The 26,060-nt window shown below is 41.4% G+C and overlaps 1 protein-coding gene across 3 annotated transcripts in view; it reads left to right on the forward strand.

Moving 5' to 3' along the window:
* Window positions 1-26,060, forward strand: part of MYO5C (myosin VC) — a 68,796-nt gene that overhangs the window by 29,656 nt on the left and 13,080 nt on the right. The window contains exons 12-35 of one of the 3 annotated variants that reach the window (XM_075006465.1): window positions 216-356; window positions 2,215-2,340; window positions 3,165-3,248; window positions 4,132-4,266; window positions 4,835-4,932; window positions 6,322-6,408; window positions 6,491-6,602; window positions 8,254-8,465; window positions 10,027-10,192; window positions 10,585-10,731; window positions 11,633-11,797; window positions 12,008-12,101; window positions 13,352-13,415; window positions 14,280-14,460; window positions 15,336-15,429; window positions 16,449-16,512; window positions 16,624-16,704; window positions 17,689-17,869; window positions 20,059-20,152; window positions 20,998-21,058; window positions 21,332-21,497; window positions 22,777-22,864; window positions 23,324-23,422; window positions 25,505-25,659. In XM_075006465.1, the coding sequence (XP_074862566.1) occupies window positions 216-356; window positions 2,215-2,340; window positions 3,165-3,248; window positions 4,132-4,266; window positions 4,835-4,932; window positions 6,322-6,408; window positions 6,491-6,602; window positions 8,254-8,465; window positions 10,027-10,192; window positions 10,585-10,731; window positions 11,633-11,797; window positions 12,008-12,101; window positions 13,352-13,415; window positions 14,280-14,460; window positions 15,336-15,429; window positions 16,449-16,512; window positions 16,624-16,704; window positions 17,689-17,869; window positions 20,059-20,152; window positions 20,998-21,058; window positions 21,332-21,497; window positions 22,777-22,864; window positions 23,324-23,422; window positions 25,505-25,659 (2,895 nt within the window). The remainder of the gene's footprint in view (window positions 1-215; window positions 357-2,214; window positions 2,341-3,164; window positions 3,249-4,131; window positions 4,267-4,834; window positions 4,933-6,321; window positions 6,409-6,490; window positions 6,603-8,253; window positions 8,466-10,026; window positions 10,193-10,584; window positions 10,732-11,632; window positions 11,798-12,007; window positions 12,102-13,351; window positions 13,416-14,279; window positions 14,461-15,335; window positions 15,430-16,448; window positions 16,513-16,623; window positions 16,705-17,688; window positions 17,870-20,058; window positions 20,153-20,997; window positions 21,059-21,331; window positions 21,498-22,776; window positions 22,865-23,323; window positions 23,423-25,504; window positions 25,660-26,060) is intronic. The other 2 variants (XM_075006466.1, XM_075006467.1) reach the window with 2 other exon arrangements.

Below are 26,060 nucleotides of genomic sequence, written 5' to 3' on the forward strand. Positions count from 1 at the left end.
CTGTATGCTACAATACGTGTGGTGTATTTGGCTGAGTTGTATGTGTGGATTGGTGTCTTTATAATAAAGATCAGCAATACTCAGAAAAGAGGTTTTCTTACATTTGCCTCCTCTACCTTACGCTAATATTTTACCTACCCTCTGGTTTCCCAGGGCCTGCATTTTGTTTTAAGTTACTAACGTGCTTTGCATGATGTTGACATTTTCATTAATAGCATGTCTTTAAACTTGAACAAGAGGAGTATATGAAGGAAGACATCCCATGGACTCTAATAGACTTTTATGACAACCAACCAGTCATTGACCTTATTGAAGCTAAAATGGGCATTTTAGAGCTGCTAGATGAAGAGTGCTTGGTAATTTTTAAATTGTTATACTTCTGAACTGGTATGAAAACATTTCTGCAGGTTTTGTGTCAGGAAGAATTTGGGCTTTAAACCTTATTCCTGTGCTTTGTAAATTAAGAGTGTGAGCAGCTAGCTGATGCAGTGATCATTGGCTGAATCCTTAGTAGTCTTCTCAAGTTGTAAAGAATCTCTCTTTTATTATTTTAGTGAAATCCACCTGCTGTCTTATTGGTTTCTTTTCAGACTTCCTTTTTTCACTTTCAACCACACCCTGACCATGACAGACCTACATCTCTGCCTCATCTCTTTCTATACACTCTTCTGCCCCTATGTATTATCTAGGCCAGTGTTTCTCTGAGCTCTTCCATGGGGTAGTCAACTCATCTAGATATTTGCCTAGTTTTACAACAGGCTCCATAAAAACACTAATAAAGTCAGTACAATCTAAAAGTTCATTCAGACAGTGACTTGTTTCTACTGCTTTATGTACCTTATGCTGAAATGTAAGTACAATATTTCTATTCCAATTCATTTATTTGATAATAAGATGATAGAAAATCAGCAAATTTTTGTAAGCAAGTGGTTTTTAAGTGAGGTGTAACTTGGTGGTATGCAAAACAAATCTGACTCCTGAAAAGGGTACGGTACTCTGGAAAAGTTGAATGTCACTTGTTTCAAAACCTCTTCAGATTACCTCAGGACCATGGTTCTCAACCAGCAGTATATGTACCCTTAGGGGTACATGAGAGAAGTCTGGGGCTGCTTCCAATTTTTTAAAAAGGGTAATTTATGAAAAAAGCTCGAGAAACATTGATCTACGCTTCTCTTCTCACTGTACTTCTCCCTTTTTTTCTTTGCCCCATTTTTCCTTCACTTCTGCCCCTTCCTCTAAAGGGGAAAGGATGATCTGAGAGGTAAAGGGCAGGCTTGGGGAAACAAATCCAAAGTGATTCTGTGTGACCTTGGCAAGTCACTTGTCACCTGATTTTCAGAATCTATACCATGCCTGGGATGATAGAAGGTTACTGATCAAGGCCAGTGATTCCCCAGGTACAATTCTCTTGGCCTGATTGTCGTAAATATTGTGAGCACTTAAATTATGCCTCATTTGGAATTCTGTTGTCTCTGCCTTTTCAGAGGAGGGGACAGTGTTCATGGCAGAGTGGGCTGCCTGCTAACTTGAGAAAGTTCTGTGATCAGCTGTGGGTGGTTTTCAGGACCCTGTTTCTTCTTAAAATGGTTTGCCCCTGGGAATTTCTGAAAGAGCTGAAAACTCAGATGCCATTTATCATCCCAGCGCATTGGGTGTGTATTGCTTTAGCAGCATTTATTGGTACATGTTGCACCTCCTGAAATCCCATACACTCTTGTCCAGTGACATCTGTGGTCTGGCAGGACCACATATGTTGCCAGATGTGAGGGAAATATCTGGGGCAGGAGCCCCAGTGGAGCTGGGAGCCAGAGCCCCTACCTGCCCCACAGCAGCATGGGGCCAGGAACCAAGCCCCCGCCTGCTCTGCAGCAGTGGGAGCTGGGAGACCCTCCTTGTCCCATGGCAGCTCAGGGCCAGGAGCCAGAGCCCTCATCTGCCTCCTGGTAGCACAAGGGCTTGCTGGAACCCTCTGGGAGCCTGGGTTGGGACCAGAGTCCCAAGGGAATGAGGCTGGAGCTGCAGTGACCCCAGAGGGCTTGGCTGTTTGGTTGCAGAAGCCTTGGACCACCTTCGTCCAGCAAATTCTCTTGTTCAGGACCTGTCAGGTCCCGAGCATGCCCAATAAGGGAGGTGTAACCTGTGGTAAGCAGTTTCCTCATTGTTAGCATTCCAAGAATATTTTATTAAGCAGCCTCATAGCTTGCCTCTTTACAGTTACCTCAGGGGACAGATGAAAATTGGCTCCAAAAACTCTATAATAATTACGTCAACAAGAACCCGCTCTTTCAAAAGCCCAAAATGTCAAACACGTCTTTTGTCATCCAGCACTTTGCTGATAAGGTAAGGTGTACGTTTTACTGTATTATTTCACCATTTTGCAGCCTGCATAACATTCAGAAAGGGGGAAAAGTCTATTAAAATATAGATGGGATTCGTACCTGTGGCATCTTTGCCAACTGTATTCAATGTATGGTGGTGTTTTATTATATGTTGCTTGGCTGTGGATCCGCAATGTGCTGTACAAACATAGAATCCCTGTTCCAAAGAGCCCACAATTGTACATTTGTAAGCAAAAGACCAAAAGCCTAAGACTAGGGTTGCAGAAAAAAACATACAATGTACTAGCAAAGTAGTCAGGGTTGCAACTGACATACATTTGGTTACCATCAGGTTTTATGAGTATCTTCATTATTTACGTTTGAAGCTTGCTTTCAGGAGGCACTTGGAGTTTAAGGAAGGGGAAATGAGCAACAGAAGGTTGTGGATAAATGAGAGAAGAGCACTAGAAGGAACGTTGAACCACAATGTGCATGATAATCCTAAAAGAAAGTAGTTGGCTGTCCAGGACGTGCTCCTCTGCTAACTATCAAAAGCACTGCAGGCTGCCGAATGTGGTAGCTGGGTCTGCATGCAGTTCCTAGCCGAAGCAGAATTGAAATACATCTGGCTGAGTATTGGGCAACTGCCCAGCTCCTACAGCTGCACATTATACATCTGGCACAAAGCAACTGGTCAAGGCAGAATTTTACCTACAATGTTTAGGAATAATAAAGATATCAGACCAGGTCTTTAAGACCAGCTCCATTTGTACCCAGTGCAAATTTCCTTTGAATAATTTTTCATGTTGGTGGCATTATGATTACTAACTTCACTTTTTTGCGCAGGTAGAGTACAAATCTGAAGGATTTCTGGAAAAAAACAGAGATACGGTATATGAAGTATTGATTGAAATTTTGAGAAACAGCAAGGTTAGCAAATTCTTCATGGCTGAGTATTCTACTAGAGACACTAGAATTCTTGCAGGAAATGATAAAGATGAAAATACTTTGCCCTAATGTTATTCAATTAAGAAAATATTACTTACGGTGGATCTAAAGTAGTTCTAAATGGTATACTTTTACTTTCTAAGTGACACTTAATGTTAAAAGAACAGTTTAGTCTTATTCTGATGTATAGTTGCCTTGCAAGTTCATGTTTTTCATATCATAAAGTATTTTATAATGTTCTTCATAAACAAACCCTATGGAAGACTGAAATTGAAATCGCAGTTTATTAAAACTGCTTTTTTTTCTTGAGGTCTATGCAAACTGATCTACTGTGTAGTTTATCATGGCTGCTAGCACTGATTATTTTAAAAATCAAACAAAAAATAGCAGGGAAAGGCACAGAAAGAATTTCACTGAAAGGTGAGGTGAAAAGAAAAAAGCTTTATCAGTTTTTGGCTTACTGCATTTGACAATCCAGTGTGATTGTTAAGCATCTAACTTACCCTGACAAATAAAAACAAATGATTAATTTTAAGTTACCTTGTTATATTAACGTTATTCATATTAATTTAACCCATCCTGTCCACATGGGTGTATCCCTGTACCCCCAAGCAAGTCCACTGAAGTCAGTAAGACTGCATGCAAGCTGATTACAGGCTCCAGGTCTTTGTCAAATGAAGCCCATCCATAATTGTTCCCTAGTTAGTTATCAATCTTCAGTCAAAGGGTCCAATCTCAAAGGCTACAAAATTTCATGTAAATTCTAAGATTAGCAATGTCTGTTCTGTCTTGTGCTTAGAATTCTTTAAGTAAAACGTTATTACAAGGACCCTGTTAACTATGATCCTTTCTTTTATGCTTTTAGTTTCAACTGTGTGCAAGCTTTTTTCAAGACCAACAAGTGCTCAGTTCACCATTCAAGCCATCTATAAAAGTCAAATCTGCAAAAACTCTGGTGAAGCCACCTAACAAACAGTTCCGGACAACAGTTGGCAGTAAGGTAGAGAGTTTAGCTCAAGATTAAAAAGTTCATACTTCTAACTCTAGAGGTATCCAGTTCAGTCCCCAACAACAGCCCTTGATATCAGCCACCAGGGTGGTCATGATTTTTCCATAGTCCTCTTATTACAGCACTTTTTAGTCAATACTAGATTAGATGACCATTGCAATCTCGTCTAACCCTATAGTTCTGTGATTCTGTGAAGCAGAAAATATTGGTGATGTGCAGGCATTCAGGAATATGTATTTGGGGGCATGAGATTCACATTTGTTCTTAAATGCCTATGTTGTATTATGTATTTAGAAACTTGATTCTGTGATGTCTAGTGTGCAGTACAACTAGGGACAGCTCAACTACTAGTATACTAGTTGTGTCTGCAGGTGGGTGTGTTTGTGTATTTGTGTGTGGAAACAGTCAATAGGGCCAACATTTTGAACTCTGAGAAGACTGCTGCCCATATTTATTGTTAGAGTTTCTCACTAGAGACTAACTCAGGGTCAGAAGTCAAAGACGTATTACTTTGATGGGAATGTTAAATTAGCTAAATTGTTACCTTAATATTTTCTAGTTCCGCAGTTCTTTATATTTGCTTATGGAGACACTTAATGCCACTACTCCTCACTATGTACGATGCATAAAGCCAAATGACGAGAAATTGCCATTCGAGTGAGTACGCTAGTGCTGGTGCCGCACTATATTATCTTTAATATAAAGCAGAATTCTAAGACTGAATATGTAATCTTATATTTCAGATGAGCCAAATATTAATAAAATACTTAATTAGCTGCAGTTAACATGCAGAATATATTTTATTCTCTTGAAGATTACTAAAGTAAAGCAACTTAATATTTTTGTATAGACAGTGAATGCTGTATGATTCATCTGGTTGTAGTTATTAAGAGACTGGAAAATTTTCTGTTAAGTTAAAAGATTTCAAGCTGTGGTTTTTGTTGTTTTTGTTTATTGCTATAACATTTTTGGAGAGCAGGCAGACCATTTTCAGTTTAGGTGAGTAGATATTTCATATTGGTATGCTTCATCTTCCATAATACCATAGATTAGTATATTTGGGTTCTGTGAAGGAAAGTCACCACCAGGTTCATACCAGCTTTCCTTTTAACAAAAATATTTATAAAGGTGTTAGGAACAGTCATAGAAAAGAGCTGTACACAATGTCATTCAAGCCTCAAATGTTTGCAGTCGTCCCAGAATTCTTATAACGCGCACTGTCATAGTTATGAAGGAGAAGAGCATTCTTAATATTATGCATATGGCAAGTATCCTTCTTTGTTTCTGGTAGCCAGCATTTCTGCCAATATCTTTTAAATTGGAATAGATGTTAATCACGCGAAGCATGCATGGAGCCATTAATTAGTTTCATTTGTGGACATACAGGAAAATCTCTTGGTTCCTTGATATGATGTCCATTAGTAGTGCTGACAGATACATGCATTGACCAGAGAGACATACATCCTTATATCAGTGTTCTTCGTACCATGTTACACAATCACAAAGATCTACTGTTCAGGAACTGACATTCCAGGAAGTGCTTAAACAGTCTTTGAAATCATAAATCGCGCTACAGAATTTGCTAGTGAGAATTTACTTGTATATATGTTATACATTGAGAATACTGTTTGATTTTGTGCCCTATGATATACACTTCCATGTTTAGCACTAAAGGGATCAAAGCCTTTGTAAGAGAAAAATAAATGTATTGTATATTCGTCTTTTGGGGGAAAGCCCTAAAGTTTCATTTCCATGGGTTTTTTTTCCATATGAAAAATTTTGCTCAGAGATAAGAGATCCTGAAAACTCCCTTGGGATCCTGAGTGCATCAGGCATGAATACAAATATAAAATGGTTCATGTTTCTTCATTTGATCATAATATTCTCAAAGACTATTTTGTTTTTCTGTTAAAGAACCCCTTATCAAAACTGTGATATCTCCAATTCCTCATAGAGGTGCTAATCTTTGTAAGAAATACAATCGTTATAATGAAATGCGGCATATAAAAACTGGAAGAAAATAAAGTAAAAGTTCTGTTCCCTTAGGTTTGACTCAAAGAGGGTGGTGCAGCAACTGCGAGCATGTGGTGTTTTGGAAACTATTCGAATTAGTGCACAGAGCTATCCCTCTAGGTACGTGCCTGGCCCTTTTTCTCTGGGACGTGTGTGTAGAACTGATGAAATAATTTCCATGCACCAATTTTTCATTTTGTAGGTGGACATACCTCGAGTTTTTCAGCCGTTACAGCATTCTCATGACGCAGCGTGAGCTCTCTTTAAGTGACAAGAGAGAGATTTGCAGGACTGTTTTGCAGAGGTTAATCCAGGTCAGTGCTTCTGCACCGGTCTGTGCTGTCACCTGTTATAAAAAAGGCTACCATGGTATAACAATTGTTAGTAAAAGTCATGGACAGGTCATCAGTAATAAACAGAAATTCACAGCCTGCGATCTGTCCATGATTTTTACTGTAAATACTCCCAACTGAATTTGGGCACTGTGGTACTGCTGCTTGGGGAGGACCTGAGGAAGAATAGCAGGTCCTGCTCTGGTGGTAGGGGCTGACTGCCCCTGGCCATACACTGCTCTGATGGTCTCTGGGGTAATTCCCAGGTCTGCTGCTGCTCCAGGACTGTTTCTCTAAGATGGACTCCCAGGATTGTTGCTCCAGAGTGGCCCCAGGGGCCAGCTGCCCAGACTGCTCCTTGGTTGGGTAGCCCTGCGGCCAGCTGCCAGGGTGTGCCTGTGCAGTTAGCCGCAGGGTTTCCCCAGCAGCAAGGTTTGGGGTCAACAGCTTAGGTGGCCATGGGGTCAGCTGCACCTCCAGTTGCAGAAGTTGTGGAGATCCCAGAAAGTCACAGAATGCATGACATCAGTGACAGAGTTGCAGGCTTCACTATGCATACAAAGGCTCCAAATCAGAAGAGTAGTTACTCACTCTTTAAAAATGAATGATGATTGAATACTATTTACCTTGTTGTTAGGCAGGTCATTTGATCATCTCTGGTATAGTGAATTGTAAACAGAGTTTGTGTTCACTGTAAACAAATTACTTAACCTTTCTGGACAACTGAGTCCCCATCTGTAAAATGGGTATAATGATACTTGGCCTATCTTTGTAAGGCATTTTAGATCAATGAAAAGAAAGTGCTTTGTACACACTTAGTATTATTTGTTTTTTATGTATTCTAATGTGGCTCACATGATGTCATATGGTAAAGTACAGTGCTGGTCAAAAATATGATTCCTTGCAGTTAAACTCTTAAATGCCAAAGCTTTAGTCTAAGCAAATTGAGATTTCCATCCTCTTTAAGTGGGAGACTGCAGCCCTTGCTGTTTATTGTATGCAGCTTCTTTCCACTTAGGACTTCCAAAATCAAATTAAAGCCATAGAGTGCCACCTGCCCTAATCTTGAAGGATCCCGTGTCACTTTTTTGCACCTAAGCTATCCCTGGCTGAAAATATTTCCTTCCCTCTCTCTCATCGTTCCTGTGTGATATCTATTTGTATGATATCAATTATTTGTTGTCCTTCAGCTTAGAGGTGACTGAACTTCAGCTGAAGTATAAACATGTAGGGCCAGAAGCTGCCTTCAGTTACAGACAGTCAGTTAATGGTGTAAGTGTCTGGAGAATTTTGGTCATAGTTCATAAAGTGCTTTGAGATTAAATTGTATGAAAAGTGCTGTGAGACTATAAAATAGATAACAGTGGCCCTGTGCAAATTCCTCAGTCTCTTTTAGCATTTAGGTCCCCGATTTTTGAGGCAGAAAGATTGTGAAGTGAGCACAGAGCTTAAATATTCCCCCCACATCCATAGGAAGGATGTTTGTCATAAACAGAGTTCTGACATTTTGGCACAGCTAGGCTTCAATGAAGGTTTGTGGGACAAAACGCATGTTATTTCCCCTGACACTCTGTTCCCTGAAGAGGAGAAGACGATGACGAGTTATAAATAAAACTCCCATTTTCTTTGGCAGGACCCTAACCAGTATGAGCTTGGGAGAACAAAAATTTTCTTCAGAGCAGGGCAGGTTGCTTATTTGGAAAAACTGCGGTTGGATAAATTGAGACAAGCGTGCATCATGATCCAAAAGAACGTCCGAGGCTGGTGTCAACGGAAGAAATTCTTCCGCATCAAACAAGCAGCTGTGACAATACAGCAGTACTTCCGCGGACAGCGGGCTGTACGGTATTTCATAATAAATCCTTTTGCTTTCAGGGCTCAGAGTCATGCCTGTCATTTACAGGCAAGTGTCAATAGAGGGGGAGAGTTCAGAATTGTAATCCCAAGTTACCGCTTGGCTGTTGAGTGTATTTATGACCCTGAAAATGCTGTGTTGTTGTAGAGATATTCAAGGAGAACTCTGTCCAGTGTTAAATGCTGTGGACGAGTCTCTGAGGACCTAGGTGGTCCTAAATAGCACATCCCTGACTGATGCTGAGTGGCAGATTGGTGGGCCAAAGTAACTGATTGTCTTCAGACACCTACAAGGGGTCAGGAAGGCCCCACAAGCTGGTATCCTGCTCCCTTGATGTCTCGCACCTTCCTGTATACAGGGGCCACAAAAGCTCTTGCTGCCCCCACACAGCACACGCTGTGAGGGAAAGCAAAGGCTGGAAACGGGAGGCTGGAAATGGGAGGTTTCAAAGACGATTGTGCGAGGTTGGAAGAGTCTGGGTTGCTCTTCTGCCCCCTCTGCTGAGACTGGTCAGGGAGGAACTTGTCTTCAGGGTGTCGGGTCCCTGTTCCATGGCTGAAGGGCTTTCATCCAGCTCTAGTGCAGCAGCTTGGCCCCTTCACAGACCCCCTTACTGTCCACCATGCCCCCCACCACCCCAGCTGCATCATCTTGAGGGGACCAGCTCCCTACCAGGTTAACCGGAGAGAAACAGCCTCCACAGAGGTCACTCCCAAGTGAACCCAGCTCTGTATGTGGCTGTGAAGGAAACTGGAGTGATGCAAACATCACAGATGCCCTGCAGCGGGGCTTCCCACCATGGAGTTTGTTTGGCATTCTGTTCTCGTCAGCTGAGCCTGACCAGGCAACAGGAATCTGGGCCCACTTGGCACTTGAATCACTATTTGGCTCTGTATAGGGTGACCATCCATTTTGTATTGGGCGAGACGGTCCAGTACTGGGCAGGATGGTCCCGTATTTGACATACTCAAGAGGTATCCTGACTTTTTTTTAAAAAGGGACTCATTGTCCCGTATTTAAACCCCCTTACCCCAGCCTTGGGGGAGGAGGGGGACGACATGGGCAGCTGCCGTTTCCCTGAGGCTCCCAGAGAGGCTGGCAGCCTCTGCTTCTCCGGGGCTTTGGGGAATCACTGGCAGCTGCCGCCTCCTTCCCAGCTTCCCAGGACTTGGGGAATCCGCCCCTCCCCACCATATCTCCTTGTCCTATATTTGGGACAGGGAGATATGGTCGCCCTAGCTCTGCATATTGACTTGTTTTTAGGAATAGTTCAAATTAAAAGGTTACGTAATGTGAATATGCCTCATGATAGGAACACCCCTTCTTTTAGACCCAAATTCTCCTCCACTGGCTATGACCTCACATGTATCGTTTTAAATTACTTACATTACAGATGTTGCCTCATGACACTGAGACTATAGACTTGTCATTGAGTCTCCTTATTTCTTTTGGGTCAGACATTTGGGACTTGAGAAGATGAGCACAAGCAGTCAAAAATAACTTCCTTCATAGTCCAGAATTAAAAATAACTCTATTTTCTTTTTAATTAAGACAAGCTATTACTGCTACAGCTCTAAAGCAAGCCTGGGCTGCTATAGTTATTCAGAAGTACACTCGGGGATATCTAGTCCGTAAACTTTGCAAGCTGATCCGTGTGGCTGTTATAACAATTCAAGCTTATGTGCGTGGATTTCTAGCAAGGAAGAAATTCCGAAAGGTACAGCCATTTAAGAATTCGACCAACATCCCAGTGTTTGGGAACTTTTGTGTTTTAAAATGATGGAGGCAAAAATCTAGTGATGCGTAATGCTGCATCTTTGATAGGAGGACTCTTGAATACTTCAGCATGAAGATGAAATGTTACAGTTCGTAACTTCATAATTTCTGACAGGATCTATTGCACATTCACTTGAGAATTTTTTACATGCTAGAGGAAGCTTGCTTTGATTATTCCAATGGTTTTGATACATTATTTGAATATGTTTCTATTTTAAATGTTAAAATCCTAAGATGGTCATTTATCCCCATAGATAGAAGCACAGAACAGCTGAACAGATGATGGTTGATCCACTAGAAATTATAGGAGTTTGTTGCTCTCTTGTTTTTAAGATGCTCAAGGAGCATAAGGCTGTCATCCTTCAGAAATATGCCCGTGCTTGGCTTGCAAGACGCAGATTTCAGAATATTCGGCGGTTTGTAGTGAATATTCAGCTTTCATACAGAGTTCAACGACTGCAGAAGAAATTAGAAGAGCAGGTAGATGACAAAAATCCATTCATGTTTTGTATTTATTTTTCCTTTAATGCATTTGCTTTATTTCAATTCAACCACATTGTGAATTTGACATTTACATAATATCATCTGTAGTTCATTAGACAATAAGAAATTGCATAAGGGATATGGGCCCTGATAAGGGCACCAAACAACCACAAACTGTCTTCTCACCTAAGTACACTGTTCTGTATTTGTCCATTATGAGGCTTCCTTGTACCTTTTTGACGTGTTTGGTACCAGTCACTCTGCATGATAGGATTCTGGACTAGAAGGGCCAGTGGTTAGATCTGGTGTAGCAGTTGCTCTGTCTGCTGCAACAGCTCAATCATATTTCTTGGCCCTGTTCACATTGGGGTCAGAACCGTATTAGCTGCAGCTCTGTTTAAATCCATTTGCTCTTTTGGGTGTTCTGGCATGGTTTCTTTCAGGGATAATTTTTTGATAGCCATCTTACCTGGTTTTATGATATGGCTTGAACATCATTTTCAGACAGAATTTCCCTGGTTATGGCGAACATAATGGAGTGAGGGTGGGCAGGGGTCAGGCAATAGCTTTACTGTTTTCTTGCAACTGACACAAAGTTGAGGGTATATTGTTTCTGTTGTCCAGGTATTACTTGATTCTGTTCCTCGGAGTCATTCTTTACTAATACAGTGTTCCAAATCCATTTTTTAAAATGACAGAAGAAATGTTAGATTGTTAGAGATTTCCAGTGAAAGACACACAAGGTGGGCTTTGGTAACTGAGAGAGAGAGAGCGCCGAACCTGTTCCAACTGTTTTGGGCAGGAAAATGTGTGTATTACTCTAATAATATAAGGTACTAAACAGAATGGAACAAAATTTGAATTTGGTTTCATTTTAACTTATGTTTACTCATTTTAGAGCAAAGAAAATCATGGCTTACTGGAGAGACTGACTAACCTGGCTTCAACTCATGCGAATGACCGAGATACAATCCAGAAACTTGAAGTAGAGCTTGAAAAATCAGTGACACAAAGGAGAACTTCTGAGGAAAAAGGGAAGAAATACAAGGAGGACACTGAACAGGTTCATCTTCCTGCTCCCAGGGGTGTTTGCAGTAAAAGAGAGTTTATTAAATCTTTTAGTTACTGCAACAATGGTTTTATGTCATGCCTGATCCTGAGAGTTGCTAAAGCATCTGCAACGTATAACTTATCCAGAAGACCTGAATTGTAATTAAATATTTCTTAGTTCCTTGTTAAGTTTGTGTATTTTATTAACTTCGTATGTTTGCAGAAACTCTCAAAACTTGAGAAACTGAATGCGGAACTGCAAGAACAGAAAACATTCTTAGAACAGAAGCTCCAAGAGGACACCGAGGAAATGAAAGGTACAGTAAGATAGCAGATGTAGGGCAGCTTTACCAGGTTGCAGTGGAGAAAATTGATGGAGCCAGCTGCTCAGTAGAGCTGCGTCTACACGTGCACGCTACTTCGAAGTAGCGGCACCAACTTCGAAATAGCGCCCGTCGCGTCTACACGCATCGGGCACTATTTCGAAGTTAACTTCGACATTAGGCGGCGAGACGTCGAAGTCGCTAACCTCATGAGGAGATAGGAATAGCGCCCTACTTCGATGATCAACGTCGAAGTAGGGACCATGTAGACGATCCGTGTCCCGCAACGTCGAAATTGCTGGGTCCTCCATGGCGGCCATCAGCTGGGGGGTTGAGAGATGCTCTCTCTCCAGCCCCTGCGGGGCTCTATGGTCACCGTGGGCAGCAGCCCTTAGCCCAGGGCTTCTGGCTGCTTCGGCGGCAGCTGGGGATCTATGCTGCAGGCACAGGGTCTGCAACCAGTTGTCAGCTCTGCGTATCTTGTGTTGTTTAGTGCAACTGTGTCTGGGAGGGGCCCTTTAAGGGAGCGGCTGGCTGTTGAGTCCGCCCTGTGACCCTGTCTGCAGCTGTGCCTGGCATCCCTATTTCGATGTGTGCTACTTTGACGTGTAGACGTTCCCTCGCTGCGCCTATTTCGATGTTGGGCTGAGCAACGTCGAAGTTGAACATCGACGTTGCTGGCCCTGGAGGACGTGTAGACGTTATTCATCGAAATAGACTATTTCGATGTTGGCTGCACGTGTAGACGTAGCCTAGGTGTACACAGGCATAGCTCTGTTGAAGTCATTAGAGTTGTGTCTGTTTTTCACAGCTGAACATCTGGCCTTTACTGACACCTTTCTGAAATTCTTCAGTTAGGTATGATTGTGCCCAGTCTCTTTTCTAGAGTCCATCTCTCCCTTTCTTCCTTTCTTGATGGGAGCCCATAGAATTCCCTTCAGAACTCTTCTTTCCTTGGTTCTTTTAACATATTGCTCTTACCAATCCAAGTTCTCTGGAAGAGTCAGCACATGAAACTTTGTAATTAGATTTTTAGAAGCCATAGCATATTGATATGTCAGAACTTGTTTAGACTGTGTGCTGCAGGTCAGAATTAAACTGTGTATGTAAGGGAGATAATATTGTAATTCTAAACTAAAATGGCCAAAGAATTTCTTATTACAACAAAACCTCATGATCTTTGTTTTTATTACTCTGTATACTTACTGATGCATGAAGAGCCTTCATACATATTTTTTCCACAGATAAAATGGATGAGCTCACAAAACAACTGCTTACAGATGTACAGAAAGAAGAAAGACAAAGAATGTATGGAATCTAAGTTCACTAGTTTTAAAACTACATTTTTCTTACTCTCTCTGCCTTTCTTTCTCTTTCTGAAAATGTATTATGCACACATAATAACCAAAATCATTCAATTCTCCATGGCTACTGGGGTATATAATAATTCTAAAAGGAAACTAAAGCATGTTAACAGAAGTAAGGCTAAAGACATTAGCCGTGTGCTTGGGAAACTGCAGATTCTTTTTGGTCAATTTTGCTTTTGCAGTTTTCTGTTTTAATTCTCCTCTTGGTTCTCAAAAATGTGCTTGAGAATGTAACCATAATGGCGCCTTTTGAAACACACTGCAATCCAGTGTTGGGGGACAGGTGGATGGTGATACCAGTCTTATTTTTTATGACTTAGAGGGCAAAAGACAGAAAGGGGGATTAACCATAGGAAATCAGGCAAGATCATGCGGCTCTTCCTGTTTCTCTCTCTCTCTCTGACCACCAGCATTTCAAATAAATAAAGCACGTTTGTTTGAAAATACAGGACAAAGCTTAATTTTTTGGCACAGGCCCTCACTTCCCACAGTGTTTTTGTTTGTATCCCAAAACCACACATATTTCGTCCATATTATGACCTTTGGCATGATGGTTGCTTGAAAAAATACCTGTTTTCCAACAAGGTTCTTCACAATAGCTCCTTAATGGATATGATGTGTGACTGAGCTAGCACTCTAAAAGTAGAACAGAGGCTGCAGTGATGTGGGCAGCAGATCATAGTATCAAATGTGGATATAGCCATTGCCTTCAGTCTCCAAACCAGCAAATCAAATATAAAAAAGAAAAAAAAAGAAAGTCTGGAGATGGATTTTTAAAAAGTACTTTCTTTCTGATTCCACACAGAAAACTCGAGAAAAAGTTCCAAAATGAGAAGCAAGACTATGAAAAAGAGATTGAGTCATTAAAGGGAGAAATTAAAACTCTCAAGGAAGAGAATATTAATCTGCAACATCAAATTCAGGAAGAACACCGCATTCAGGATGGCTTAAAACTGGAAGCAGGACAACTTAAAAAGCAGGCCATGGTAGGAGTAATGCTAATGCAAACTTACTCAATAAACAAAACCAGGGATAGTCCATTTTGCTTCAGTATCTTCCTACACGCTGCAAAATGAGAATTCCATTTTTTGTTGATAATCCGTCTTTTGTGTTTTGTTGTTTATGTACAGTACATTTTAAAGCCAGTTGTGGTTGGTAAAATATGATTGAAGCAATAGTTATATTTACAGCTGTCTTCAGTACACATTGAAATACCACACATGCACACACAACATTATTTTCATGTTCACAAACGGCTGGTTTGTACATCTGAATGTAAAATATGAAAATTGCACTTCTCAGGAGCCCACTGTCAACTAAAGAAAAACAACCCTGTCTTCATTGTCCTGATGAAAAGAATATTTTAAACTTAATTCTGCCCTCAAAATTAGCATAGCTTCAAATGTAACCATGAAGAGCTGTGCCAAATTGGGCCTTAACCATTTGGCCATTAAAATATGCAAATCAACTTTTGGAAGGTCTTAGTTCATTAGGAGGATGTTTTCTAAATATAATTCATTCCCTTTTATAAACCGACCCTGTTTGTATTTGTGTGCTTAAAAACAGCAAAATATTCCAAGATATTCCTTTACTCAAATATTGTAGTATAAACATCCCTCTCTCTCTCTCTCTATCTCTTTCTCTGCCAGAATCTTACTATTAATTTCTCTTGTACTGTGGAATATTTGAGACAGCTGACTAGACTGATTTACACAGAACATGTTTTAAATCTTGAGGCATGTTGATCAAACTGTTTTTAATCATAATGCTGTTTACAACTCAATCGAGCTAAACCCCATCTCAGTCACTCATTTTTATTCCACTGGACTCTGTCTCATTCTGCAAAATTTGTCCAATTCAGATGATACCTGAATTGCAAAAGGAAATTGAACTGCTTCAAACACAGAAAATGGATGTGGAAAAGCAGGTCCAATCCCAGAAGCGAGAAATGAGAGGTAACTGACAACTGTTGTACTTCAGAGCATCTATAGACAGAACTTTTCCATTCTGTTTGAACTGGTTAAATGTGCCTATGTTTAGTTGTGTCCATTTTTCTAGGTACATTACAGAAGGGATGAGCACAATTAGATATCAAACTAGACATTAAAAACCACAGCCAAAAAACAATTAAATCCCCCTGCCAAACACTGAATGAACACCATCCCATCAGCCACACCTTGTTCCACCAGAAAAGGCCTGAGAGAAACAGCCTGCTGAATGAACACCGAGACCAGGGACTCCTCACAAAGAAGACTCTGTTCTCGGACATCTCCCATTTAAACAATGGTGTAATTAACTCAGAGGTTTCTGGGATTACGCTTGTTTTGAGATCACATTACAGAAAAGTTGGTCTCTCAGGCAGTCAAGACTCAGACCATCTAGAGATGAAAACCAACACCTTAAACTGAACTCAGAAATGAATAACCAGTACAACTCACAAAGCATGGATGAATGTGCTTTCCAGCCCTGAGTCAGCGAGGCATTTGTGAACATAAATAATCCAATTGGAGTCAAAGGAATTACTTGCATGCTTCAAGTTAAGCATGGGCTTTAGTACTTGGCTGAACCAGAGGCCATGAGAAATGCTGATTAACAAAAGTGCTGCCACTTTTTGCACTTTCTGCTGTACCTAATATCTTGAAGGTGTCACTTCCCTTGTAAATCATGTTGCAGTAATCAAAGCATTAAACAGCAAAGCTGTGGACAACTCTATCAATGTCAGAATTCAAAAGGAAAGGCATGCCTTTTATTTCAAGTGCAAATGATAGAGAGAACCTGTACCTTGGCACATGTATCTATTCAGATCCTTAAAGAGATGGGGATAAAATAAAGTCCTTATTTAACTGTACGTATCATCCACTTATAAAGGACTTGGCTGCTTTAGCAAGAGTCTCGGTTGATTATTTTTATGACGTACATACTCTGAAAATCAGAGGAGAAAATTCATCATTTATATAAAGATGTTTCTTTTCAGAAAAGGTGTCAGAAGTTGCAAAACAATTTATTGAGAGCTATGATGTTGAGGATGTAAGAAGCAGGTAAAATATTTGATATTTTCATTGGCTTTTTAAAGATGTGAAACTTTATACTTTTAAGAGATTTAATTTCTTCATCCATACACAGTTTGTATTGTCTTGCCTTGTGTTTAGACTGTCCATGGAAGATTTGGAACATTTGAATGAGGATGGAGAACTTTGGTTTGCTTATGAGGGCCTGAAAAAAGCCACAAGGTTAGTTTAATTATGTAATATCTATTCATAATTCTGATCTGAGATTCCTGGAGTAAACAGTAAGGGACAGTAATAAGGAAACGTCTTACAGCATTGTAGTGAAAGCATCATATAGCAAGTGACCTAATGTTACCCTAATAGTGGAATAGTTTAGGGCTTAATCCAACAAACTGCATTGTTTTGAAGTCAACAGGATAAATGCATTAATGACAAATGACACCTGAATATAACTTGCAGGAATGGGCATTATAAACATAAGTAAGGATGACATTTTAATAGTGTAATCATTAGAGATACTTGAGTATTTTTACTAGCTAGCAAACTTTCCATGACAATTCATGGACAAATCTTTGAGTGGAGAGCCGTTGGCTGAAATGAACGAAGAAGCTCAGGCTGTCTTGGTACATATACTGTGTATAAGAAAACTGTCTCTGATCTTTGTTTTAAACCAGTCATATGGTTTTATTTAGTATTGTACAACAAAAAAGGGGGAAAGAGTTTTAACATAGAAGCTTTAAGAACCTGTTACTCGTGAGATCCATTTATTTTGCACAAGAAGCACTTTGTACATAATTTGGGCCTTTTTGTATTTTACCATGAAGGTCCTTAATCCACCTGAAATGCTTACATTCTGATTTGTCTGCATGTGGTGTTGTGTCTTTAAAGGTTCTGAACTTGCTAAGTGAAATCTCTGTTTACAGTCATGAACAATACATTGTATGCATATCAGGAAAGGTGAGATAACTGAATAGCTTTGAGCTGTATGGTCGAAAACTATAATGTAAAACTGAAAACTGTTCAGATTGAGCCCTTGTAATGAAAAACAAAATGTGTGTGTTCTGACATATCCTGATTGGTCTGAATTGCTGAGGTGCTCGGCTACAGCTGTGTATTTGTTTTCATATTGGATTTGTCTGACCCTGGGAGAAAGCATAATGCTGCTGAAGTTGTACTCTGTAGTCTCCTATTTTTGTTTTCTAACAGAGTGTTGGAAAGCCAATTCCAGTCTCAGAAAGAGAACTATGAAAAGGAGATTGAAGCTCTGAACTTCAAAGTTGGGCATCTTAGTCAAGAAATTATCCATTTACAGAAGTTGTTTAGGGAGGAAAATGACATAAATGACAGCATCCAGCTTCAAGTTAGTAGACTTACATCAGAAAACATGGTAAGGTTCAAGCATTATGGAGGTTAGTACTGTCTGATAGGACAGAACCTTCCATCATATCACCTTGCAACAGAATTCTGCCCCCAACTGTATTTGTGCCATGAAACCTTCAGTATTTCTGCAGGCACGTCCATGAATCCTGAAGAACCCCTGGAGTGTAGTAATGTCAAAATACCCAGCCTCTATGCCCACACTGGGGTGAAGGCTGTGGTGATGCCCAACAAATCCCCGTGCATGAGGACATCCTTAGAAAAAGGGACAGACTTGGTTGGCCTGTCCTACAGCCAGTTCCTTCAGCCACATTATTCTGTCGTAGCCCCTGACTGCTGTGTAAACCTGGGCTGATGCCTTCAATATTTCTTTTCAAACTGATCATAAAATGTTAAAATACCCATTTTAAATGACAGGAATGTACATGAATATGCAGTTTTACACCAAACAGCCATTCAGATATGCAGACATCTGTTTCTAAGGTTTTAGGCCATTTGATTATGGAGTTGGCTAGAAAAACAACAGCAAAACATCAGTCATGATCAGAAAGCTATCAAGTTTAGCCATTTCAGTATATCCATAATTTAAACAACTGGTTTGAAATCAGATAAGCTAGCTGTTGCTTGGTTGACGGTTTGTGTTAATCTTTTTTCTTGGTATACATCATAGCTTAATAAAACAAGTTATTTAATAAAATATTTCCAGAGCAACACAAATACAGCAATAACTCATACAAACATTAATTATTAGAACACGATGGGTGTGTGATGTTTTGGTTTTTTTTGTTTGTTTTGTGAAGTGCCGTGGGAGTTTTAACAACCACTTAGAACAGAAAAAAAGAAACGTACTTTACTGTTTCTTCTGAAGGGTATTTCTTTAATTGTAGTATCCTCATGGGTAAGCAGTCAGCCAGTACCAGTTAAACAAAGCTCAAAATTTTGCCATTTTAAAGACTATATATTTCCATTGTATTCTGTAGTGCCGGGAGAGAAAACCAGGTGGGCTGCATGAGTGGTCCTCCTTCACGTGAGTGGGCCTCAGCAGCCTGCAGCCCTCTGGGTTTCCACCTTCATCCCCCTTCTCCCATGCCGCTTGCTCATCAGAGTCTAACACTTACCTGCTCCTCCTCTTCCCTTCCAGGACTTTTGGAGCATGCGAGTCACCTGATTCATGCTCTGTCCCCCTCTTCTCCACCTCCCTCCCTGGGCTGGAATGCTGCAAACAGCTGATTCAGGCTGTGTCTACACTTTCCCCCTCCCATCAGAGGTGGCATGGTAATGAGGCAATTCAAAGCAGGCTAATGAGATGCTAGCGTGCATATTTAGCGCTTCATTAGCATAATGGCAGCCGCACAAATTTCGTAGTGCAGACTTCAAATTGCAGATTGACAGTGTAGATGGGGGGCAGCTTCAAAATAATCAGGCCACTTCAACATTCCCTTATTCCCAGAGGACTCGACTGGAGTAAGGGAATGTCAAAGTGGGGCGCTTATTTCGAAGCTGTCCCCATCTACCCTGTCAATCTGAAATTTGAAGTCTGCACTTTTAAATTCGCACGGCTGCCATTATGCTAATAAGGTGCTGAATATGCACGTTAGCGTCTTATTAGCCTGCTTCGAATTGCCTCATTACCATGCCATTTCCAACGGAATGGGGTGAGGGTAGAAGCAGCCTCAGTGTTGTGGTGGAGGATTGGTGAGGAGCAGGGACGGAACACGAATCAGAAAATTCATGCCACTCTAAAAGAGCTTGGAGGGAGGGAGGGCAGTAGGAAATGTAGTACTCTGGATCCCCTGTGTGCAAGAGCTGCCTGGGGGAGGGGAGCAGCTTGGGGGTCCACGGGCTGCAGCTGGAGCTCAGTGGGTCGCATGTAGCTTAGAGGCTGCAGGTATAGACGCTAGTGTATAGTATAATTTTCTTTGGTTGGAAACAAGGAAACTCTTAGGAGAAATAGTTTCAAAACTGAATATGAAGTCACTGAGATGAAAAGTCATTTAAAAAAAGGAGTCTATAATATCATTTCTTTTGTGAAGCATTTTGTAATGTGTTGTAGGTAAGAAATATTGTCTTAAATTAAAATAAATTGAACTGGAAAAATGAAAATCAAGACAGTTTCCTTTAAGCTAATTCAGCTCTTTAAATGTTAGGTAAAAGATTGAGAAACTAAATAATTGAGATGGTTTTTTCCTCTTTATAAAGATGATCCCAGATCTTAAACAGCAGATTTCTGAACTTCAGAAGCAAAAGTTGGATCTTGAACACCGCCTTCAAGCACAAGCTGCAAAGACGAAAGGTAAAGAACTGACATGGGGCTTGTCTTGCAAACAAGGACAGAGTGCCTAGGGGAATCCCCTGGTAGCACGTAGAGTCCTGCCAGAGGCTCCTGTCTTCTCCCCTTCCAGCATGGACAGGGTGTGTTTTAATGGGAGGGCCAGGAAGAGAACTGCCTTGTTGCTCCTCCATCGATGTAGGTCATTTATAGCGTCCATGCCACTGGCGGAATTTAGAATAGCCTGACAGAGAATCTTTTCCCCGAGATTTATTTACTACATTCTTTGCCATTACTGTGGGGCGAGTCCTGGATTTGTTATGCAGGTAAAGCTCCCGTTGCACTTTTCTAAAATCCTGACCTTCAGGATGTGACCCATAGCAATGGAAGATCTGCTGTTTTCTCTTGATTTTAAACCCATGGTTCCTCAACAGTATTTTCATTTTATGTGAAGTTTACTGAAGGAATTCCAAAAGTCACTGCACCATGTAATCTGAACCCCATAGTGCAGAAGTGGAAATAGTCTGTTGTTTAACATTTTATTATGTGATACGTACCTTGTAAATTATTCTGATATTACCCAGTATCGAGCAACTGGTGTCTGAATCTGTGTTTATTATGGGCATTCAACCCCATTGCATACTGGATCTGTTTTTAAACAGTTGCTGAGTAAACAAAGAACTTTTTTGGTACAGTATTTGCCTCATAATCCAATATTGTTACAGGAAAGACTAAGAGGTTATTATGTGTAAGAAAATATAAACTAAATTCCAATCTAGGTCATATGCTAATAAATGAGGAATAGAGGAGGGGGCAATTTATTTGTGTTTCTTTTGATATCGTTGGATATTTTTTCCCAATTATCACAGAAAAAATGGAAGAAATGCCTAATCAGGAGCATCACAGCTTGTCAGAAGAAGGCCAAAGAATGTAAGTATTAGTATTATATTATTTTAAACCAGTTTGAGGAGTCTGGCTTTAATGCCACGGGCTGAGAACTAGTGACACTTAAAACTGTATAGTGATTGGCATTCTGTTTAGCAAGGACTGCTTGTTACTGGGGCGATGAAATGGTAAAGGTGGGAAACAGCTTCGACCAACTCAATAGGTTCCTGTGAAAGACAGAACGTGTAACTCAGCTTGTAGTAATATTGTGATTTTGTGGGAAGAAGATGAATAGAACAAGCTTTTTGTGGTTTCTAGACAACTGGAAGGCCAGACTGAAATACACACACAAGGAGAGCAGCAGATTGTCACAGTCCAAGAAATTCAAGACACAAACAACTGCTTAAAGAAGCAACATGAAATTGAGTCTGAAGTAAAGGACAAGATAAAGCAGGAGGCTTCTCATCTTGCTGAGGAAAACATGGTGAGAATTCAAAGTCTCTCAACCCATCCCGGAAACAGTTAAAAACTGAGATTACACAATAGGAGCTAAATATTTCCCAGCCCAGTGCAGCTGCTTAAGGAGAAGATGCAAAGGCCCCTCTCCTGGGCATCTCTATACTGGGCTAGGCAGCGTTTCAGCCCTTGTCCTCCTGGCATGCAGAGAATATGGAACTGTAGGGCCCACAGTAGCAGTGGGAATCCCAGTGGAAGAAGTACATGCCTGTGACTTGATTCCATGCTACCCCATGACAGGGCAGGCAGGAGGAAGAAGACATGCATGCCGGGGTTGTGTGTGCTTCCTCTGTTCTCTGTGAGAGAGATTTTGTTTGGTGAAGACACCGTCCCTCCGTAGTCTGCCACTGAAGTGCAACTCTTCAGAAAGGCTCCAGTGTGTAGGGACAAGCTTAAAGGCAGAGTCTCTCCCAAATGAGCAACAGATTTAAAGGCACAGCGCAGTTAAATATTGTACTAGGAGATGAGGGCAATTTTACTCCATTTCCCAAGCCTCTGCTTGGAATTCCCATTGATTATGAGGATAGAGGGACTGTGGGATCAAGCTTGTATTCAGTAGGACTTCTCCCAGTGTGACTGTTAAATACATACGTAAGTCATTGCAGCATTGGGATCACATATTCTCAAAGGGAAAGGAAGTTAGTGAACCAGATGAATACAGGTTGGACCCCCATAGTCTGGCACACTTGGGACCTGACCAGTCTCAAATGAGGGAATTTGCCAGACCAGAGGAGGTCAATTCCTGTCCCTCTGCCATTGCCCCTCCCCCCAGGTCTGGCTCCACTCCTAGCCGGCGTTTCTCTGGCCACTGGACCAGCTCCACTTCCAGCCCCCTGGACACCTTTGCTCTTGGCCCTGGCTGGACTCCCAGCCATGGGACCAGTTCTTCTCCTGGCCCTGGCTGGAATCCCAATCAGACCACATTCTTGGTCACCAGGGGTCTCTAGTCCAGGGGCTCTGGTCCAGCAACATCTGTCAGGCCACCTGCTAAGCAGATTTCTACATGTGCTTTCTGTCTGGTTCATCATCATTGCTGGTAAGGATGAACCCCTTTGCAGCATTACTTCTTATTGCTGTCTGTGAAGGTAGCAGCAGAGATTTATGGGCTTATTGCTGATAATTCTGGATTTTTGCCCAGTATGTAACTGCATTTTTTTATCCATACCTGGGGTAAGACTATACATACCAGTGAAAGATAATGTTTTAAAAAAATGCAGGTAGCTCTAAAGTCACTTTGACTATTGCAGGATCTTGAAGAACAGCTAGACATGAAAAACAGAGTAATAAAAAGACTGCAGGATCAGATCAAGACTCTTTCCAAGACTGTTGAAAAAGGTAGGACTTAATTTTCCAAATTTAAAACAGTTGTGTTTTAATGTTGAATTTAGGATGCCTTGTGTGTGTGTGTATGTGTGTGTGAGAGACAGAGAGAGAGTGTGAAAAGGTTGTGCCATTCAGTCTTTGGATGGGAAAGTTTTAGCAAAAATTCCATATGTTTCTGCTATTTTTTAGCCCATTCTATCAAATGTGCATGTGCTTGTACTCCATTTTCAGAATTAATTTTCACTTTAAAAGTCTTTTTAGACTAATATGGGGCTGGGTAGCTTGAGCCTGCTTGTGTGAGTAATCTGAATAGGAAATGACTGATAATACCAGAGCCATAAACTGAGGCTGTTATTGGAAACAGGAACTACAGTGTGTTTCTAGCAGTAAGAACTGCATATGTTGCATGGTTTGTTGTAACATGTTAACATTACATCAACCTGTAAATAAGAGTGCTTTTGCTTTTGACAGCCAATGAAACACATGTGCCAGCTCCTCCTAAAGAATACGTTGGAATGCTGGAGTATAGAAAGGAAGATGAAGCAAGAATTATTCAAAATCTGATCCTTGGTACTTCTGTTATACTTTAAACGACAGTCCTGCTTAATTGTATTCAATGTAGCATGTTAAAAGAACCAAGACTTTTTAAATTTCAGTTGTGCTCGTTATTAACTGTGACCCCTCTATCTCCCCTCTCTCTCACTTTCCTCTTAGAAGCACCATATTTCTTTTTATTCTTGCTTGATTCAAAGTGTTTCAGAGCTTCTGGTGAAAACTTACTTGTCTCATATCTCTCACTCTACTGTCTATTTTGTGAGTTGTTCACGTCTGAAACTAGGAATCTCAAGAGTACTCGAGGAGGACCTGACTTTAATTTTCCTTCCAGATCTACTTTGTCTGTTGGTCATTGTCTCTCAGTGTTGCTAGAATTTATCTGTGTCCCTCTGCTGAGATCACAAGCCTCCGCTCTCAGAACTCAGGGATGCAGACTGTTTCAATTGGACTGTTCTGGTGTTATGACTCAGGGCCATGTCACTTTTCTTCTTGGGTCTCTGATCTAATCTTCTACTCTCTTTCTGATTAGCACAGTCACCTTAACAGCTAGATGTAGCATCTCTGGGTCACAGTCTCCTCTCTGTTTTTCCCTGACATGCCCCTCACTAGTGGGTGCAATTTCACTTATGTTTGTCTTTCCATGTGGAATTCTGTCCTTTCCTCTAGGGTATTTCCACCTATTAAATCTCACATCAAGACATTTTTTCTTGCTTTTTGCTCAGTGTGAACAATAAACCTCATTAGTCTTCAAAGCATCCCCCGACCCTAATAATTAATGTGCAAGAAAACTTATATCCTCTCTGTGGCTTTAAAATCAGAGCTTCCTTTTCCTCTGCTTGACTCCACCATTGTGCATTACTCTTCCTTCCCACAGGCTGCACCTCTCTAGCCCAGCATGCTCGGCACCTGAGTGGTGGCAAACCAGAGGGTTTGCTGAACCATGGGAGGTCAATGTAGTGCAAGTGGTTCTCCATAGGTGCAGGAAGTAGGAGTACAGAGTGTGTTCCAGCAGCTCTAGCCCCAGGTCCTGGCTGCTGGCCCCTCTGCTGCTGCCCGGGGCCCCAGCCACCAGCCCCAGGGCTCCACTCAGGCTCTGAACCTGGCCCAGGGGTCTGCAGCCTCCTCAGTCTTGCCCCGAACTGGGGCAGTGAGGGTGGAGACAGGAGTAAGGAGGGTGGGGGCTGCCGCTGAGCACTACCATCTGGAGAGCCAGAGCTGGCAGGACTTGGCTGGGTAACCAACCATTGGGCTACCTAAAATCATGCTGGACCACAGATGTTGCCAGACTGGAAAAGTCCAGACTGTAGTTGAGTGAGAGATACTGTACTCTCTAGTGCTGTTCAGTGGTTCCTGCCTAGCTGCACCACGTTTTGCTTTTTTTTAAAAAAGTATTTTGTGAGTGCTGCTAAATGGAAATGTTTTGCATTTTAATTATTAGAGCTGGGCAAGGACCAAAATTTCTGTTTCACTGACAACTTTTTGCTTCTGAGAAAATCTGGTTCAGAGCAAAAAGTCTGGGCATGTGAAATTTCCTCAGTGAGGTTTTAAAAAGAACTGAAATGGAATTTCTCTAAAACATCCTGTGGTCCAGCCTCCCTTGCCTCACTGGAGGCCAGGGAGCCAGTGTTCCCTGGGCACCCTCAACTTCTCTGCAGCCCACCTGGCCAGCTGCCAGAACTCCTCATCTCCCCATGGTGGGGGTCTGAGAGTTCATGGAACACCAGCTCCCCAGCAGCTGGTGCTCAGAAAAGCTGTGGGTGAGGCAGGGAGCCCTGGTTGGAGGCAAGGCAGCTGATGGGTTTCCCAGGAGACTGAAAACTTGGGCTGCCAGGCAGTGGGGAAGCCAACTTGGGAATGATTTTTCCAACAGAAATGTTACAGATGGTGAATTTGACACTGGGAAATCATTCAGAGGCAGTTTCCCCGACTAGCTCTAGTAATTGTACAGGGAAAAAAGGTTGCTCACAAACCGGTTAAGTAAGACGGCAGTGAGGGGTCAATCCAGTGCTTTTTGCCAAATGAAGAAAGGAGTAGATGGTGATTTTACCTTTGTATCTACTTTGTGTAATGAATACCTGGTGACTCTGTTTCACACAGATCTAAAGCCACGTGGAGTGGTAGTAAATATGATTCCAGACCTACCAGCTCACATCCTGTTCATGTGTGTGAGATACGCAGATTATCTGAATGATGGGGACATGGTGAAATCTTTCATGAGTATAACCACTAATGGTGTCAAACAAGTTATTAAGGTAAGTCTAGTTTCTTGCACATTTTACTTTCTTGATTTCATTGTACATATATACACCTATAGGCTCACAACTTGCACACATTATACCTGGAAAATGTTGATATTTGAAAGTTGGTGGTCTTTCGGAGTTAGGAATAACATTGTTGGTGACAAAGCTTTGGTTGGTAGTTGCATTACAGTAGTGCCTGCAGATTCCCTGCAGGGATTCAAGGACCTATTCTACTAGTGTAGTCGATACACACTATGTAAAGATTGCTCTCTCCCAGGAAGCTTACAAAATTGAGACACAACAAGATCATCATCATGATCATCAATAACCGTGGGGTCGGTGCCCGTTGGTGTCTTATGCCTCTCCCACTATTTCATTCCATCTTTCCCTGTCCAGTGTGGAGTGGCTTAGTT

This window comes from Carettochelys insculpta, chromosome 12 (genome assembly GCF_033958435.1).
Source record: "Carettochelys insculpta isolate YL-2023 chromosome 12, ASM3395843v1, whole genome shotgun sequence".
In the NCBI taxonomy this organism is placed as follows: Eukaryota; Metazoa; Chordata; order Testudines; family Carettochelyidae; genus Carettochelys; species Carettochelys insculpta.